Consider the following 18,993-nt stretch of genomic DNA (forward strand, 5'->3'; position numbering starts at 1 on the left):
TATATACACGATGAAACTACCGTTGTCCTTTGCACTGGTGCTTCCAAGATTTAAAAGTACAAGATCATGAGCTCAAGGTCAGTTGGTCGATGTATATAGTTTGGCTGGTATTGTACCCATATCTAATAATTCCATGGCTTGTGTTTGTGACAACTTTTTCCCTGATAATACCTTTGCTAAAATCGTATTTAAACAGGCTACTAAAAGACATTTAGAGTCGGGTGTGGTGGAGCACGGGAGGATGCATATTCTTCGGGTGGGGGAGGCCCAGTGAGGCCCTAAGAGGGGTGGGGCAGAAGATTTGGATAACACCAAAAGTCTTCAGCATATTCAAGGGCTTTCTCTTGCTTGCTAACTAGCTTTCTGATCCTGCCTTGGACTTGTTTCTGCGAGTCACTTGAGGTCCTGGGTCCTTGAACTCCAGTTTTCTATGTTTCTCTGTGGCTTTCGGACTCTGAGTTGGAACCCCCTTTATAGCTCCGCTGGGGAACTGCAATTATGGGGTTCAAGCTGGGCTCTCTCGGAATTTAGCGAGGCTCCAATGTGGATGTTTTCTCCCCTCAAACTCCCACACTACAGACTGCCCCTGGCAGAACTGGAACAGTGAAACCTCCTAACACCTCTGTTCCTGGACCCACATACAGATCGTTAATGACTCTCCTTGGACGCTGATTGGCTGCACCTGACGGCGGTGGGCAGGACGCATCCCCGGATTGGTCGTCAGAACCCATTCGCTGCCTCTCACTCCGCCCCTGCCCCACCCTCCAGCTCCGGGGAGTGAGTTGAGGGGGAAGCCAACTCCAGTCCCGGGACTGGGTTGGGCGTAGCCGCGCGGTCTGAGAGTAGATCGCCACTGAGAGCCCGGGCCTGCAGGGGCGGGGCGTCCTGGGCATCCGTGATTGGCGCGTCGAGGGCCTTCTCCCGTCGTGCACCGCGGCACCGGCGACTCACCCGGAAGGAGAAGCCGTGACTCGGGCTATGTGGTGGGGTGCCCGCGTTGTCGCCGTAGGGAGCTGGTGCTGCTCTCAGGTGAGGGGGCGTGAGCAGGGTTTCGGGGAGTGGGTGCTGCTTTCAGGTGGGGGGCGGCGGCGTGGGCTTGAGCGCCAGTAGTGGCACTTGAGTGTCCGCCTCGCTTGACAACCTAGGGAAGAGGCTGTCTCGCCTCCTGAAATGAAGGTGAGGACTTGTTGGAGATCCAAGAAAGGAAACCTTACTTTTCAATTTACTTTGCAAGTATAGGGTATCTTTCCCACTCCTCAAGCTCCTGGAAAGGAGAAGGACCGTGTGACCCTTTTGCTTCTAGTTCGTTAAGAATGGAAGAGGAGTGGCTATAGTAAAAGTTTGGGGACATTTACCGAGGCGGCTAGGACTTGGGTGGGTGGATGTAATACCAGGTAATTTACTCGAACACAAAGGACTTGACCTATATTGTGTTGGTCTTTTGTTACTTGTTTACAAGTGGAAGGAGAAACGGGTTACAGATGAACAACAACAGCAACAAAAAATGCTTGGTTCAAGTCTCGCAGAGTTTGATCAGATGGGAACTTCCTCCAACACCTGTTGGTATTTAGGAAGAACTTTCTGAGTTGCCTTGTGGCACCAAGGATTTGAGAATAACCCTTGGGATGGGAATCTCTTGGCTCACTCTACTTTTATAGCCTGATTTGTTTTTTAACTTGTGTTTTGAAGTAGTTTAAATGGAGATAAAATGATGAGACAAAGGTCCTGAATTGCTACCTTAAATTGTTAACTTTGGAATGCTTTACAAGGAATCTACTTTGCAAACAATCAGGTTCTCACCAATAGCTGTTGGTACAGGTGGATAGAATAAAGGACACTTCAAGTGTGATTAAAAGAGCCCAGGAAATTTAGTTAGCACTGAATAAGTTCTGGAACGAAGAGGGTCACTGACTCTATCCTTCTTTGAGTGATGCACAGATCAGTCTCCTAAATTATAGAGCTAAGTGTGAGAACTTTCTATTTCTCCTCCTAGGCAAAACTGAGCTTCATTTCTTTTGAGAAGTGGTACTGGTAAGAAGGAGCTGATGGAGAAAGTGGTTGCTAGAATTGTCACTTACAGTCTACATTTTTGTATTTGTGTTTGTAAGGAAAGTTACAACCAAAACTTTCTTGGTGCCCTTTAAACTTAGATTTAAGTATACAGCATCTCAGGGGTCATGGTTTTTTTTTTTTTTTTTTTTTTTAAGGCAGTATATAACTACTTGTTTTTAAGTGATATTGGCCCTAAAGGAAAAGAACTTCCACATGGAGGTGTCACAGGTCCCTACCAAAATTCTCCTTAAGACCAAAAGTGTGATGACCTTTTAGTTACTAAATTATGGTCCTGAATTTGGTGTACCTTTCAAGGCACAGGAGATGTGTGAATTCCACTCAGTATGTGGTTGACTTCGGCTTCTTGTCATCATTTTTCCTATCGTTAATTTCATGAAAAGATACTTCAGAATATTTGATTCTCTGTTACTGTGCTGGCAATTTACCAAATGCTTGAAAAGAGATGAGAAAATGAATTTTTTGAATCCAGTGAGGTTAATTGTTTACAGCAATTATGTCTACTCCTTTTGGTCACAGCCATTTGACTGCTTACATCTGGAAAGTTATACATGGGTTGTTACGGAATTGGAATTTCTTACCTTTCAGTGCAGGACCCCTTGGAGGCAGTGCAGGCATTAGATGAAAAATCAGATTGTCAGCAAGAATACTGTTTAATATGGTATTAAAATCACAAAACCTTGGGTTTTCTCTGCAGTGTAGCCCAATTTTGTCATCTACCATGTAGCTTTGTCTCTGCATGCAATGTCTGTTTGTAGAGAGACCTTCTGGTATATTGGAAAGAATTGCAGAAGCTGTTTGCTCTGCTAATTTCTTGCTCTAAATGAGTTCCCCTTCTTTTGAAACGTTAGCCTTGTGTTAGCAAAACATAAAATAGAAGGAAACTCATTACACACTCTTCTAATGGTAAGGCAGAACTAATAAGAGAATGTGTTTAAAATTAATTGTGGGACTGTAAAAATGAGTGGGTGTGTGAATGGGCATAGGGGGGAGGAAAGGGAGAGCTTCGAGATAGTCTTGTTTTCCCAGGAGCCAGCCTGGATCATTTGTTGGCAGTACATATTGGCTGAAGTCAGTTTTCATTTCAAGGTAAATTGGAAAGGGAAATTAAACCTTATTGTTCCGCTCTTAAGAGAGAGGAAGGGGGTGGAGGCAGCAGCCAGGGAGGATGCTGTTGGAGTGGTTCTAGGAGTAACAAGATTAGTGCTGTATTTTAACAGAAGGTGACATCATGGGCCCCTTTGGACTTGAGTAACCCTGTGCTGCAGCATTCATGGTCCCCTTGTTGGAGTGGGCGATGTCGCTATACATGTAAACTACCACACTGGGGGAAATCATGGGCTTAGGCTTTAATGAATCTTTACAAAGGAGCAGAATGCATCCTGAGTCGACCTGCGCAGCTGCGGGGTGCTTGGGCAGAGGTACAAACCGGAAGGCATGTCAAAAGAGGAAATGATTAGAACTATTGGCTCCAGTTCCAGAGAACAGATTCCATAAAGGAAGGTTACAACTGGGCAGCCCACTCAGATGCTCCCTGGAGCACTCCAGCTCCATGATTCACCTGTTGGGAGGTGATTGTGGTTAGGAAGACAAAGAGAGAATTCAGGAGCATTGGTATTTGTGGGGACGTGGTTGTCTCTAAACAGCCAGGAGGGGGCACTGTTAGGCTCATTTTCAAAGCTGTACTCCCAGTGCCCACCAGACCCTGCTGAACCCACAGATTCCATTGTACTTTGTGTAGAGATGGCCTTGTAGAGGAGGGTCCCAGCAGGGGTCTAAGAAGGAAACCAAATCCCCTGGGGCTTTTAGCTTGGCACTGAGCTAACATGTTTTTTTTTTGTTGTTGTTGTTTTCTTTCTTCTTCTTTTTGCTTGCTTCCTTGTTAAGTTTTACATAAGAACAAAAAAGAGTTGCTTGGGTTTCCCCAGGGGGAATCTATTAAAAATTTTTGCATTTTGCCCTGGCAAAAAATGATAAGAATAGAGGTATACTAACTAACCATGATTGTTCATATGTTCTCTGTCCCTTTCAGATGTTTTCTTCCAATGGGTGTTTGGTGTAGGATGTTGGAGAACCAAGAGCAGGAGGTAAGAATGGTCTCCAGGAACAGGTGGGTAGCAGTTGGAGAGGGTGTTAGGAGGACGGAAGACACAGAGGTACAAATCATTGCTCAGTGGTGTTCTTTCCACAGTAATACCTTAATGGTTCTCATGAGTGCAGAATAAAGCTAGGAGAAGGAAATCAATAGCAGCAGCATTGCTGGGAAGTGAGGCTCCATTTTGACAAACTTTTCCACTAGTTGGAATATATTGGAATGTAAGTTTCCTGAGGGCAGAGATTTTTGTCTCTGTTCACAGTCTGTCCCCAGTGCCTAGAGTAGTGTTGGACACATAGTGGGTACTCAGGATTTGTTGAGAAATGATTGAAGGTTGGTGTTTAAAGGGAAAATCTGGCAACCTGTGTCCTTAAAGCTGTCTTGCTGGGTGGCTAAGCTGAAGCAGGATTTTTTTCCCTACAGGAGGTGATCACTGTGCGCGTTCAGGACCCCCGCGTGCAGAATGAGGGCTCCTGGAATTCTTATGTGGATTATAAGATATTTCTCCACGTGAGTGCGTCCAGCTTCTGTATTGGGGTCAACACTCTCCAGGGCTGAGGGCTTTTGCTGAGGTGGAACCAGTTTGTGGTTGTTTCCAGTGGCCCAAGACAGAAGACTTGGAAGAAAAGGAGGGAGGAGAGGAAAGAGCATGAGGTATGCCTGCGAGTTGCTTTCAGGCTGCCCAGAGAGATCTTGCTCCAGTGGGGGCCCCAATCACAACTGTGGCTGGATAGCTTGGCTCCTCAGTGAGAGTAATGATGGGGAGCTCATGTGAACTTAGTGTTTTTCCACTTAACCCTTTTCACGTACCTCCTCCTGCAGACCAACAGCAAGGCTTTTACTGCGAAGACTTCCTGTGTGCGGCGCCGCTACCGTGAGTTTGTGTGGCTGAGAAAACAGCTTCAGAGAAATGCTGGTTTGGTGTGAGTTTGCTCTTGCTTCCTTCTTGGGTCTGAGTCAGGCTTTTAAGGTGCTTATTTGGGAACTTGGAGTTGACAGTGAAGAGAACTTGCAACATGCTGGGCACTTGATGCCTCGTCATCCTCCTCCTCCTGCACCTTTTCCTCCACCTTCTTTTCTTTTTTTTTTTTTTTAATCACTCCAATACTAGGAATTGGATCCAGAGGTGTTTAACCAGGGAGCCACATCCCCAGCCATTTTAATTTTGAGACAGGGCCTTGCTAAGTTGCTGAGGCTGACTTTGAACTTTTTTTGGAACCAGGGATTGAACTCAGGGCACTCGACCACTGAGTCACATCCCCAGTCCTATTTTGTATTTTATTTAGAGGCAGGGTCTCACTGAGTTACTTAGTGCCATGCCATTGCTGAGGCTGGCTTTGAACTCATGATCTTCCTGCCTCAGCCTCCCCAGCTGCTGGGATTACAGGTGTGTGCCACTCCATCCAGCTTGTATTGCTTTGATGTATGTCTCAGTCTCAACAAATGTACTGCTAGAATTTAAAATGTGCTTATCACTAGTTATCAGGAAGTGCTCATTTAATAAGTAGTGTTCTTATCCATTTGACATGTAAAAATTGTTTTTTTTTCCTTTTCAGTATGGCACTCCTTGTCCAGAGACATATCAGAGCTTTAGGAAAGGCAATTATCATTTGCTTCTTTACTCCCCTAATTGAATCCTAAAAGTGGAGAGAATGAGAATAGTTAATAGATAATGAGAATTTCATTCATTACAGAATGGACACCTAAATGCTAGGTGGTAATGGATGGCCTGTTGAATGATCTACTCCAGGAGGCCTGTTTTTGGTTTTCTTTTGTGGTGTGGGAATTGAAACCAGTGATCCATGCATGCTAGGCAAGTGCTCTGCTACTCCACTGTATCCCTAGCCCTTTTTATTTTTATTTTGAGATAGGTTCTTACTAAATGGCCCATGCTGGCCTCAAATTTGTGACTCTCCTGCCTCAGATTCCCAAGTAACTGACCTTACAGGTATGAGCCACTGCTATGCTTGGCTGGCCTGCTGTTTTTTTAAAGGTATGTGTTGCAACCAGGTGTGGTGGTACATGCCTGTAATCCCAGCTGTTTGGGAGACTGAGGCAGGATGTTCACAAGTTGGAGGCCAGCCTGGGCTAACTAGTGAGACACTGTTTCAAAATAAAAAATAAGGGCTGGGGATTCAGCTCAGTGGTGACGTGCACCTGGGTTCAATCCCTAGTACTCTTAAAAAAAAATGTGTAGCTGGACACAGTGTCACATGCCTATAATCCCAGTGGTTCAGGAGACTGAGGCAGGAGGTTCGAAAGTTCAGAGTCAGCCTCAGCAACTTAGTGAAATAAAAAAGGCTGCAAATGTAACTCAGTGGTTAAGCGCCCATGGATTCAGTCCCTGGTACCAAAAAAAAAAAAAAAAAAAGTATGTATTGTACTTCCTAAGAGAGACTAGAAACTAGGAAGGTTTAAAGAGTTGGTGGATGACTTGCTACGACTCAACCACTTTTAAAATATTTCAGGTATATGACTTTGTAGGGCTGGAGTAGACTGCGTGTGTGTGTTACTATGGATTGAACCTAGGAGTACTGTAATGTAACACCGAGTTACATCTCCAGTCCTTTTTTTTTAGTTGGTACTTGAGGTTGAACCCACACGTACTTAACCATTGAGCCACATCCCTAGCCCTTTTTCTATTTTTTATTTTATTTTATTTTATTTTTTTATTTTGAGATAGATCTTACTAAGTTGCTTAGGGTCTTGCTAAGTTGCTGAGGCTTGCTTTGAACTTCTGATCCTCCTGCCTTAGCCTTCCAAGTTGTTGAGGGATTACAGATGTGTGCCATCCTGCCTAGCTATCCCTCCCTAGTCCTTTTATTTTTTTATTTTGAGACCAGGTCTTTTTAAGTTGCTGAGGCTGGCCTCAAACTTGCAATCCTCCTGCCTCAACCTCACATATTGCTGAAATTACATTATATATTACTGCACCTGCGTAGTTTTGGGAGTATTACATGAAATGTTTGTAAACGATGAGCATAGTGCCTGACACATGGCACATAGTCATTCAGTCTTGGCCTTCCCTCTTTGGTATAAGCTGATTGTGTTGATTGGGCATCTTTTCAGGGAGTTCTCTTTTTTGATACCAGCGGTGCTTAACCACTGAGTCACATCCACAGCCCTTTATATGTATATAAATATATTATTTTTTAATATATATTTTTAGTTGTTGACGGATCTTTATTTATCTTCTATTTGTGGTGCTGAGACTCGAACCTGGTGCCTCACATGTGCCAGGCAAGCACTGTACCACTGAGCCACAACTCCAGCCCCCACCCCTCCATTTTTACATTTTATTTTGAAACAGGGTCTTGATAAGTTGCTTAGGGCCTCATAAGTTGCTGAAGCTGTCTTTGAACTTGCGATCCTCCTGCCTCAGCCTCCTGAGCCACTGAGATTACAGGTGTGAGCCACCACACCCGACTTCAGGGAACCCTTGATCAGAAACTAGAGTGACTATCTCAAATATTATGTTACATTCTGTGATTACACAGGCCTGTACCTGAACTTCCTGGCAAGTCAGCCTTCTTTGGCAACTCGGATGAGTTCATTGAGAAGCGACGACAAGGTCTGCAGCACTTCCTGGAAAAGTGAGTGGACATACTGGGCTACCACTGGCTGCCAGGGTAGGGATGGGGGTGGGGTGGGGGTGGGGGCAGCACAAGGTGCCAGGGGTCTGCAAACCCTGGCCTGCTTACGGAGGCACACTTGTGCTGGGCACCTTTTCTTGTGCCCTCACATCCTTAGTGCACACTGGCTAGAAGCTCATCAGAGAAGGAGATGGAGAGCAGGTCCTCAGGGTGATACTCTGTGCTGTGCTCCTTATGTTGCTTCAGGGTCCTGCAGAGTGTGGTCCTCCTGTCAGACAGTCAGTTGCACCTCTTCCTGCAAAGCCAGCTCTCAGTACCTGAGATAGAAGCCTGTGTTCAGGGCCGAAGCTCTGTTTCTGTTTCTGATGCCATTCTTCACTATGCTATGTCAAACTGTGGCTGGGCCCAGGAAGAGAGGCCGAGTACCTCTCACTTGGCTAAAGGAGACCAGCCTAACAGGTAATTGGAGTGTCTCTGAGATATCTGAGGTTGGGGTGACTGCCTCTGCCAGTAGGGTGTCTGTTAGGGAGAGAAATATAGTGATGGTAGCTTTTCAGAAGGCCTTAGTCTCTGAGTGCATGGTTCTCTCATTCTGAATGGGTAGCAGGATCTCTTATTGAAACTCAGGGAGAAAAAAGGGTAAGGCTTTCTTATTTATAATATTTTTTACCTGCCTCCTCTTTAAAATAATAGCTTAATTCATATAAAACTCACTTATTTTGTTTTGTTTTGCTGGTTTTGGGGATTGAATCAGGGCCGTGTACATGCTATCATGCTCTAGCACTGAGCCACATCCCCAGCCCTTTTTATTTTTATTTTGAGACAGGGTCTCACCAAATTACTTGCGATCCTCTTGCCTCTGCTCCCTGAGTAGCTTGGATTATAGATGTATGTCACCACACCTACTGAAATTTACCTTTTTAGTAGTTTTTAGTAAATTCACAGGGTTGTACAACTATCAGTCACTGCTGTTGATTTGAGAACATTTCATGTTCTGAAGAAAAAAACCCTGCATCCATGAGCAGTGACTCTCCATTCCCCCACTGGCAACCATGAGTTTTTTTGTGTCTGAATTTTCTTGTTATGGACAGTTCGCACACATGGAGTCATATTATACATGGTTTTGCATAACCGACTTTTGTTACTTTGTGTAATGGTTTCCAAGTCCATCCATATTGTAGCATGGTAACAGTACTTCATTCTCTTTTATTACTGAAAATATTCTATTGCATGAATATACCACCTTTTGTTTACCTACTCCCTGGGTCCACCCATTCTTTTTTTCTGGAGGGTGGGGCACAGGGGTACTTAACTGCTTAACCACATCCCCAGCCCTTTTTATTTTTTATTTTGAGACAGGGTTTTACTAAGTTTCTGAGTCTGGCTTTGAACTTGCAATCCTGCCTTATCCTCCCAAGTTACTGGATTATGGGCGTTTGCCACCATACCTGGCTTTACCCATTCATTTTTATTTATCAGTTCATGCCTTTCTATTCCTTTCCCTCTCTTTTCCAGTTGCTGCTTTCTTCCAAGATCGGGGAAGAGGAGCTCTCCTTCACCACCTCCCAGTGAAGAGAAGGACCCTTTAGAAGTGTGGGTTCCTGTGGTTGACTCTGAGGCTCCTTCCTTGGAAAGTCCTACCTTGCCACCTCAGTCTTCACTGTCATGCTGTGATTTTTCAAGATCTGATGAGGGAACCGCTGCTTTCCAGCCTGTGAGGAAGGCTGTGGGAAGGGACCATGCCGTGCCTTTGGACCTTGATCAGTTAGATGCAGTTTGGGAAAAGTGAGCTCTGTTCTAAGCTCTGAGTTCTACTTTGAGGCAGACGAAGGAGATGCAGGCCAGGAGTTTTGTTCAGGTGGGATTGGGCACGGGGTAGGTGTAGGGGGATGTCAGGCTGCTTAGCATCTTATAGTTGCCTCTGCTTGAGTTGGCTGTGCAGAGTTTGGTTGTGACTGCTCCTCATGCCTCTTCCATAGGAACAGACATCACACACTTGTTTGTAAGTTAAGCACAAGGGCCAGAGGTGGTTGGTTTTGAATTGAATCCTGTATTTACTGTTACAGGAGTTGAGTTTCTTCAGGTGTTTGTCTAGGCTCAGGAGCACTGCCTCTGGTGACTGGTTTTGGGGATCTAAATGCCGTAGATTCTAAGCCACCAGATTGAATATCGTCCCAATAGGGATGCTTGTATAGTTGTGTTCCCATCTTGGCTGGCTTCAGTTTTTGCTGCAGCCCCTGGAGCACTTTGTTTTTGGGAGGCTGGCCTCTCGTTTACCTCCTAGAATGAGTTTTCCTCCACTAAATACCACTGAATGGAACTGGTGCTGTGACTCCTTTGCTGGCATTTCCAGCAGATCCCAAGACCTCATTTGGGCTGAGTGGAGCCTAAGAGCCACGTGCAGCTTATGGCTCATGAGAGAGAAGGGGTTGGCTATCGCCAGAGGAAAAGGCAGCAGCTCAGGGGCTTTGTTTGGAAAAGGTTGTCCTGGGCTGTCACTGTCTTTTGCTTATAAAGCGGAACCATGTTTATCTTTTCTGCAAGGTTAGAGTGGGCTCCTTTTTTGAATCCTTCTCTTTTAGTAATAGGTCCCTACCCCCAGGGCTTCAGCCACCATTGAGTCCCTCTGCTGCGTTGCAGGGAGGCCGTATGTTCTGTATGTTCAGTCCGGTGGGGCACTGGGGCTTTGTTTCTGCCTGGAAAAGAGGGCTCTGGGGATGGAGATGAGAAACAACACGCCTTCCTTCAGACAATGAGGCGTTCTGCCCTCCTGCTGCCATAATTCCTCTCCACTGAGAATCAGAGCTGGTAGGAGCCAGTGCCGCCTCCGGCTTTCTGCATTGCTCTGCTCTTGGGTTGGTGTGTGTGGCTTTTTCCCCTGTAGCCCACTCCTCCCCCCTCTAGCCAACCTGCCTGTCTGTGGGCTCTTTTACTACCAGCCTATGTTGTGGGACTGTCATGGCATTTAGTTCAGAGTTGAGGGGGCTTTGGCCTGAAATAAAATGCAAGTATTTAAGACTGTTGTTGCAATTTGTGTCTAACAAGCTGTAGCAGAGAAGGAGGGAGTGAGGGCTGGCAGTAGTTACTTTCATAAATCATGAATTTATCAGCGTGGAAATAATGGTTCAGGACGGTGCACTGTGGCTCTCCTGCATTGTGTGTGAGCTCAGGTTCACCACTGGAGGAAGGATCGTCTTCCAAAGAGTCGGGATCCAGCTCTTCTCACAGTTCTGGGCATGAACCTTGTTAGGTATAATTTACCTGATGCTGCTTCCATCCTTGCAGCCTGTCTGAGGTGCCAGGTGCTAAAAGAGAAATAAAGTTTGTCAACAGGCAGATGCAAAGCCCTGGCTGGTATTCATCCCTCTTTCCTGCCCGCCTCCCCTGGGTCTCTCCTTTATATGATGCAGCAGAGCAAGGCGAGAAATAGAAAACCTACAGAGGCAAATCCAAAATGTCAAAAGAAGTTCATTTAAAAGGGGAAAAAAACTCCATACACAACCCTCACAAAAACCCGACAGATGCTAAGCTAATGGCATCCGCTCTGCCGATTGGTGGGGATGGCTCATGAATATTAATGAGTCCAATGCTCCAAATGGTGCAGCTGTGAACCCAGCTGTGCCTGAAGCTCTCTGATCTCAAAACTTCCAGACAGGAGCCGGAGGTGGTCTGTGTCAATTCCCTACTCAGCCAAAAAACAGCAAGCTGGGTTGGCCTTCTTCTGTTCGCCCTTCTCTTCCTGGAGTTGGTACTCAGCAGCTAGTTGTGCCAGCAGGCTGGGCTGCTGGGACAGCAGGCGCTGTTCAAAGATGTGGATGTGATTTTCTGACTCCCAGCTTTTTTAACGATCCATTAGCAGCAGAGCACACAGCACCACCTCAGTTAATCTGAGGCCAGGCGCTGTCCCCTCTTGGTCTGGTGCTGAGTTGAGTATAGGCTGTGGAAGGAGATGAACTAAGGGAGAGCTTTCCTAATAACATGGACCTGGGTACCAGAAAAACAGCAAAGCTAGACTTTCCTCTCCATCCAGGCAGTGCCATATGCCCCTCTTGTGTATTTCTCGTCCTGTGTGTGCTCAGGTCTATCCAGCACAGCTGGGTGACCTCTGTATGAAAGGGAAGGTGCTAGCTGGGGTGAGGCGATGGCCCACTGAGCTGTTTTGTAGAATGAAATTATTTTTTGTTTAGATTTGAGGTGTAAGGCAGGGTCAGAGCCTGCTTTAGTCCTCTTTTCTATGCTAGCTACTTCCGTGGTCCAAGTCTAGGCATCTATTTCTCAGGAAAAGTGATCTAAGCTCAGAGGTAGTGGTTATTTGGTGGAAGTTTGTATGTAAGGTGTGGGGGAGAGGGAAAGGGGTTATGTTTTATTAAGAATAAGTTTCTTATGTATCACTTTATTTGGCCATCTCAGTGCCCAGTGAAGAAGATAGGCAGTTTTTATACTCAATTTCTGACTGAACAAACTGACCTAAGTGTGAATATTAAGTATGTTTTGTTGGTCACGGTGGTGCATGCCTTGGAGGCTGAGGCAGGAGGCCTGCACATTTAAGGCCAGCCTTGGTAATTTAACACGACCTCCTTAAAAATTTAATTTAAATTTTTAAATTAAAAATTTAGGGGGTTGGGGAGATAGCTCAGTCGGTAGAGTGCTTGTCTTGCAAGCACAGGGCCCTGGGTTCGATCCCCAGCACCCAAAAGAAAAAAAAAAAATTTAAAAGAACTGGGGTTGTGGCTCAGTAGTAGAGAGCTTGCTTAGCATATGTGAGGCCTTAGTTCAATTCCCAGTGCTGACAATAAAAAAAAAAGAAGAAAAGACCTAGGCCCTACTTCAGACCAGTTCAGTCAGTACTTCCCAGTCTCCTGAATAGCCGGGATTACAGGCGTGTGTACACATGCTGGGCCAAAACTTTTTTTTTTTGGTCTTATTTTTGCAGTGCTGGGGATCAAGCCCAAGGTTTCTCATATGCCAGGTAGGCAATTTACCATTGAACTATGTACTGCCACAGCCCCCAAAACCCTTTTAAAAACATGTTAAAACCACTACTATACTCAAGGGGGGGGGGGGGGAATCTCCCTATAGAGCTTTTCAGAATATTCAGAGCTCATTCACCATCCTTAGCGCCTGACTGCTAAGACCTTAAATCCAAACTACCAAGTCCTAGGCACCTCCCACCCTGTCAGGTAGCTTACCTCACAGCCTTTTAACAATTAGATTGGGCATCACGGTAGCTCCATGTTTGTTTGTTTACACCCCTCTGCTCTTGGTGAATATTAACATTCTTGGGAGGAGGGTGGATAGTGAGCCTGAAGGATGTGAGGAGGCCTTGATAGAAGTGGGACTAGGCCAGCCCCTGGCCTGCCTCGGCCTGCAGGATTGTTAAATTTGTGGCCTCTGGATTTATGTACTAGCAGCCAGCCGAGACACGGCTAAAGACAACCAGATAAGCATTGCAGTGCAAGGTGGCGCTTCCTTCTTCAAACTCTGGGCAGTGATCCTAAGTGAGGGGTGGCCCTCTGCCAGCAGGAGTCGTTCTGGAGAAGCCATACAGTTGGGCCCAAGGTAACCTTTGGACTGTGGATAAGGGTCCCCTTCCTCATTTCCTTTCCTAACACTGTACCTTCTTTCTAGAGGATTGCCTCAACACACTTTGGAAACCCCCACCCACCTCTTATTTCTCATCCACTTCTACCGCAGCTCTTCTAAGGAACTGTTTTGGGAACTGCTGCAAAGACCAAGTGCGCATTTGGTTTACCAGCAGGGCAATGGGAGCCGGGCCTAACATCTTAGAAAATAACTTCCTGAGGGAGAGACAGTTCTGGTTCAGTGATGACTGCATTTGGAGCTAGAAAGCTGGAGACCTCAGATCTCAAGGTACAGTAACATAACTTGTGTTCGAAGTGATAGCAAGAGCCACATTCTATAGGAGACAGTGCTCCTGAGTCAATTAAGCAAAGCAAACATTTTACTTTAGGTTCAGGGGAGATCTGGTCTACTTCTGCAAACAAAAAATCACAAGGGGCACTTAGAGGGGCATGGATAATAGAGGACGGTAAAGCAAGGGTGTGGGGATTGAGAGACCACCGATTTTTCCCCTGGAATGGCAGAAACACAAGCTGCATCTGTGATCTTTGGATTATGGGAAACCATGAAAGTTTCTTTTTATGTGTAGCTGTTGAGTCCCTTCTTGTCCTTCACCCAAGTTGTTTCTTTCATAAGTGCTCTCGCCCTGTGTGTCTCTTCCCAGAGAGGCTTTGTTGGTGTGGGAAGCCTGGCCCACCAGCAGCCTGACCCAGGTCCCTCCGGCAGAAGGCCCAGAATAGTGAGAGCCTGAGGCAGTCTGTTGGAGGCAATGCAACCTGCCTGCTGTAAGCTACGAGACTTAGATATATTCTACCAATTAGGGCACATCTGTTCGAAACGCTGAAAGGCGGGCACTGTCTCTTTAAGAGCCATCCCACTCCTCTCCTTGAGTGATGAGGGCTGGGAGCACAGGGGAGTCGGATGCTGATTAAACAGTCCTACTGCCGAGCTCTGTTAGAAAATTACTGTAATTATGATCTAGTCCCAGCAGAGGGATGAGTTCCAATCCTGCTAATAACCCTTCCAGGTGCCTCCGATTCTGGGCCCAGGGGAGGCAGCATCGACAGGGCTATGGCTGGCACCAGGGCCAGCGCTGGCCGTCCTGTCTGGCCTACACGGGCAGACACAATAAAGGCACCAGACCCTTCGTCCTATCTGGGCCTCTTGAGGGGACAGTGGATTTGCATTGTTGTATTGTTTTATTTAGTTTTTGGTTCTTGACAGAGCTCCTGAGAGTCATCTTGTATGAGAAAAACTTTCTCCTAAACTAACAGAGGACCAAGAAAATCACAGCCGCGAGATAGCAATCTGTCCTGAATTTCCCCACCTCTGCCTGGGGACTGCAGTCAACACCCCAAGCACGGTGCCCAGCGCCAGCCTGACCCAGTGCGATGCGAGGGAGCTGGAGCGCCAAGTACCCTCCCAGCTGCTGCGGGAGGGCTGCCTCTGCGGTGTTTCTGGGACCCCGGGTTTCAATGTTCCAAGGGCGTACATGGCATTTCACTCATTCCCAATCAAGAGTTCCGGTGCTGCCCTCTTCTCATTTCCACCATGGGAAAGGGAAACAGGGAAGGGAACTACAGAGCTCTGCACACGCTGGACCCATACCTCTCCAAACTGGCGAGTCGGTCATATTCAAGCGTCATTTCCCAGTGTAAATCTGTAGCAGCATGGGCTCCCAAATCTCAGAGCAGTGGTCCTGGCTTCCTGGTTTTTAAATCTGGAAGCATTTGTGGAATTTATGTGCCATATCTTCCCAACCCTGCTGAAAACTACTGCCATTATCTAGTGGTCAAAGCACAGACTTCTGGAAGCCAGGGCAGTTAGTTTCTCTGTGCTTGGTTCCCAGCAGGCCCCAAATTCCCTGAGACAGTGGTTCTCAACTGGGCGGATTTGCCCCCAGGGGATGTTTGCCAATACCTGGAAACATTTTTATTGTCATAACTAGGGTTGGGAGAGGGAGAGATGGGGGAGAAGCACTCAGTGGGTAAAAGTGAGAGATGCTTCTAGACATCCTATGATGCCCTCAACAAAGTTTTTTAAAATTTTTAAATTTTTTTATTTTTTAGTACCAGGCATTGAACCCAGGGGCACTTAACCACTGAGCCACATCCCAGCCCTTTTTATTTTTTATTTGAGACAGGATCTCAGTAAGTTGCTCAGGGCCTGGCTAAGTTGCTGAGGCTGACTTTAGCCTGCGATCCTCAAGCCCCAGCCTCCCAAGCCACTGGGATTATAGTCATATGCCACCCACCCGGCTACAAAATAGAATTTTTGACCTTAAAACCTTAAAAGCAAGGTTGAGAAACCCTGTACTAACAGCATGAAGTCAGCTCCACATTCTGCCTCACTAAACTTGGAGATGTTGAAAAAATGTTTTCAAATCTCCAGATGCCAGATGCTTTCCCAGAGGGGAAACATTAGTGACTGGGCCAGCAGAGTGTGGGCCCACAGGAGTGGTGACGTGTGAGTGCCACCTAGGTGATTTATTCATTCATACAGTAAGGCTAGTTATGTACCACTATGGATAAAAGGGAAATGTTTGTGCAGAATATGGAGGCCTATGCCTGTAATCCCAGCAGCTTGGGAGGCTGCGGCAGGAGGATTGCAGGTTCAAAGTCAGCCTCAGCAACTTAGCAAGGCCCAGTCTCAAAAAGGGCTGGAGATGTGGCCCAATGCTTAAATGCCCCTGGACTCAAACCTTGGTACAAAAAAAAAAAAAAGTAGGTGGGGTGGGGATGCTTTCTGTTCCGTGATGGGATAAAGGGGCCAGCTGTTCACTGTCGGGTTGAGAGCATCTACAGTGGAACCAGATGCCCTCTTTGAGGACCAGCACTAGAAGCATCTTGGAACTCATTCCTGTCACAGGAGGCAAGGAAGTGGCACACTATTGCCTAGTGCCACAAAAACGCTTCCTTCAGTGGCATTCTGCCAGGTGGAGATGTGGAGGACTGTGATGGGTCCCCACGAGGGAACTGAACACACAGTTGCTGACAGCGGGCCAGCCCCAGACGGCCTGATGCCAGAGACACCAGCCCTCTTGAAACAGTCTGGGCATTAGGAAAATAAAGTCTCCCTGGCATGTTTGCCTAGAAACCAAGCCTGTGGGGGAAGGGGGACTTCTTTAGAAGGGACGTTGCCTGGCCTTGTACCAGAAGAGCCAGGTCATCTCTTCCCTTCCTCCCCAGGTGACTGCACAACACATTTTGCCTTATTTTAGCATGATCACACATCCAGTTTGCACCTGTAGTGTAGGCATTGTTAATAACTCCCACTCTCAAGTGTCTCAGTTGAGAAAATACATGGTCACCCTGTTGGACCTCAGTTTCCTCTAACAGTTGTATTTTTTTTGGTCATTTATAAAATATTTTTGTACAAAAACAGCTACATCTTGAAGTGTGTCATTAATCAAATTCCAAAGAATGATCGTTGATCAGTTCATACTGAGGAGAAAAACAGCATGTTTCCGAACCTTTTTTTTTTTTTTTTTTTTTTTTTTTGGTACGGGGAATTTAACCCAGGGGTGCTTAGTCACTGAACCATATCTCTCCTCTTTTTATTTTTATTTTGAGGCAGGGTCTCCCTAAGTTGCTGAAGCTGACCTCAAACTTGCAATCCTCTTGTCTCAGCCTTCTGAACCACTGGGATTACAGGTGTGAGCCACCACACCCAGCTTGAACAGTTAATTTTTCTGATTTTTTTTTTTTTTTTTTTTGGTCAGTGCTGGGGATTGACCCCAGGACTTTGTGCTTGCAAGGCAAGAACTCTACCACTGAGCTACATCCCCAGCCTGAACGGTTAAGTTTTTGATAGGGAAATTGAGAGAATTCAGATTCCTTGCAAAAGAAATCTTTTTTGTTTGTTTTTGGTTGTGAGTTTCAAACTCCCTATCCAATCTCTGTAAATTCCAATGGGAAATGAAATAGCTGGGCAGGAGGGAAGGGGGAGGAGCAAAGGATATGGTAATCCACAAAGTGGAAAATGAGTTTGAGTCACTGGGCTGTGCAGCAGGGATAATCCTCTGTGTCGAGGGCTGCTTTTTCTAAAGTCAGCCCCGCAAATTTTCCTGGCGCTCAGGGAATTAACAAATCAGCGCCATTCAAGATTTATCCTTCCAGAGCTGCTTCTGCTGGGAGACCTCCAGGGAGGGCTTTCTCTCTCTCTCTCTCTCTCTCTCTCTCTCTCTCTCTCTCTCTCTCTCTCTCCTTTCTTTCTTGATTTTTTTTTTTTTAGCCAAAGATGAAAGCACTTCTGTCCCCTGTCATCTGAGAGTTTTGTCCTTAAGATGCAAAAAAGATTTCCATTTCCTTTATTCTTGTCAACTCCATCTTAGACTGTTTTCTTTTTTCCACATTTTCTCAGACTTTTTTAAAAGCAGGAGTCTTCCCCATCTCCCCCACGTACGCACGTGTTACCTTGTGTTCTGCATCGACACCACTACTGACGCCATGAAATGTGGGTTTTGCAGATGTCTCCCTGGAGTCGTCCAACTGCAGTGTCAACAAGCAAAGCAGCTGACAGAGAATTTCAAGGGTCTTTTAATATCTTCCGTATATTGTGTGATTTTGACCAAGTGATCACAATCTTCTATGTCCTCAGTTTTGCCTTTTGCAAAGACTAACTGGTTATAAAGAAGACGGTGCAACTTGAGATCGAGGCTGTCCCTTACAGTCAACGTTTAGGGAATGTCTGTCTCAAACAGGAGACAGGGCATCGAGTTGGTCCCACCCTTGGTGCGGCTCATTAAAAACAATCGCCCTGGGTTTAGGGAGTGACATACACTGGGAATTCTCTTCCCCATTTTTATTCACCAGAGGGAAAGATATAGTTGGTTTTGAATTAAATACAGATTTCTGAGAGATTTAACAGGTCATTGTATGGGGGAAATGTAATATTAAGGCAATTGCAAAACAATGTCTATGCCATTTTGCTATCTGGATGACAGAAAACACACTAGAAAAAATGTGTTTTTAATGAAAGGTAGCTGAAACTTGCTAGTATTTCGGAGCATTTGGTATTCTCAGATATCAGCTTAGACAATACAGACCGAACTGTTAGCAGTCCCAGGTTGGATTCTCCAGTGAGTGCACATTCCGTGTAAGGGATTATCTGTAAAAAGGCAGGTATGCATTTGCTTCTTAAATTTAAGATCTTAGCTTTAAATTTTTTCCTTCTTTACATCAAATAAGGAAAAAAAAAACCTTTTCACCTCTACCCTTCTTTGGTTCTACTCGCCAGAAGAACCAGTGGCGATTAAGAAGCCATCCTACACATAATGCGGTTAGTTAAGTGGTCTAATGCCCCAGTTATCCAGTTAGTGGCAGGCAGTGAGGTGGGGATTTGGTTAGTGGAGTCAAACAGAGAAGGAGTAATCTGATTAGCCAGTTGCCATCCGAGGCTGTTGAATTGAGTGGAGAGCAGTTTTGCTGCCTGGGGATTAATTTCCAACAGACTGCAGGAATCTGCTGCTTCTTAAAGGTCTACGGTAGAACTTTCAACTAAATACTAATACTACTAATAATACAACAATAAAAGGAAGAAAAGGAGTTTTCCCTTCTGTTTTTAGTCTCATCAACCCAACACTCTCACTCTACTTTTTCCTGGTAAATAACGTCAGAGATAGTACAGCTACAGATCAGATTTCAAATCATTCCA

At 45.8% G+C, this 18,993-nt stretch overlaps 1 protein-coding gene across 4 annotated transcripts; it reads left to right on the plus strand.

Moving 5' to 3' along the window:
- Positions 1–894: 894 nt before the first annotated feature.
- On the plus strand, positions 895–12,369 carry SNX11 (sorting nexin 11). Of its 4 annotated transcripts, none has more exons than XM_079134754.1 (8): positions 928–1,029; positions 4,103–4,157; positions 4,589–4,675; positions 4,765–4,819; positions 4,988–5,088; positions 7,663–7,758; positions 8,005–8,217; positions 9,274–12,369. In XM_079134754.1, exons 3-8 carry the CDS (start codon positions 4,629–4,631, stop codon positions 9,545–9,547), a joined length of 786 nt encoding a protein of 261 aa, XP_078990880.1. In that variant the 5' UTR covers positions 928–1,029; positions 4,103–4,157; positions 4,589–4,628; the 3' UTR covers positions 9,548–12,369. The 4 variants fall into 4 exon arrangements, with proteins under 4 accessions (XP_078990878.1, XP_078990880.1, XP_078990881.1 ...); XM_079134755.1 differs by lacking the exon at positions 928–1,029 and adding an exon at positions 2,816–3,159; XM_079134752.1 differs by lacking the exon at positions 4,765–4,819 and having other exon boundaries at positions 895–1,029.
- The last annotated feature ends 6,624 nt before the right edge of the window (positions 12,370–18,993 follow it).

The sequence above is a fragment of the Sciurus vulgaris genome, assembly GCF_902686455.1.
Source record: "Sciurus vulgaris genome assembly, chromosome: 3".
NCBI lineage: Eukaryota > Metazoa > Chordata > Mammalia > Rodentia > Sciuridae > Sciurus > Sciurus vulgaris.

Excerpts from the sequence above, each read along its gene's own strand:
- SNX11 (XM_079134752.1), top strand. The coding sequence starts at position 4,116 with ATGGGTGTTTGGTGTAGGATGTTGGAGAACCAAGAGCAGGAG. Across the intron at positions 7,759-8,004 it reads CTGCAGCACTTCCTGGAAAA|GGTCCTGCAGAGTGTGGTCC; the intron begins GTGAGTGGACAT and ends ATGTTGCTTCAG. Across the intron at positions 8,218-9,273 it reads AAAGGAGACCAGCCTAACAG|TTGCTGCTTTCTTCCAAGAT; the intron begins GTAATTGGAGTG and ends TCTCTTTTCCAG.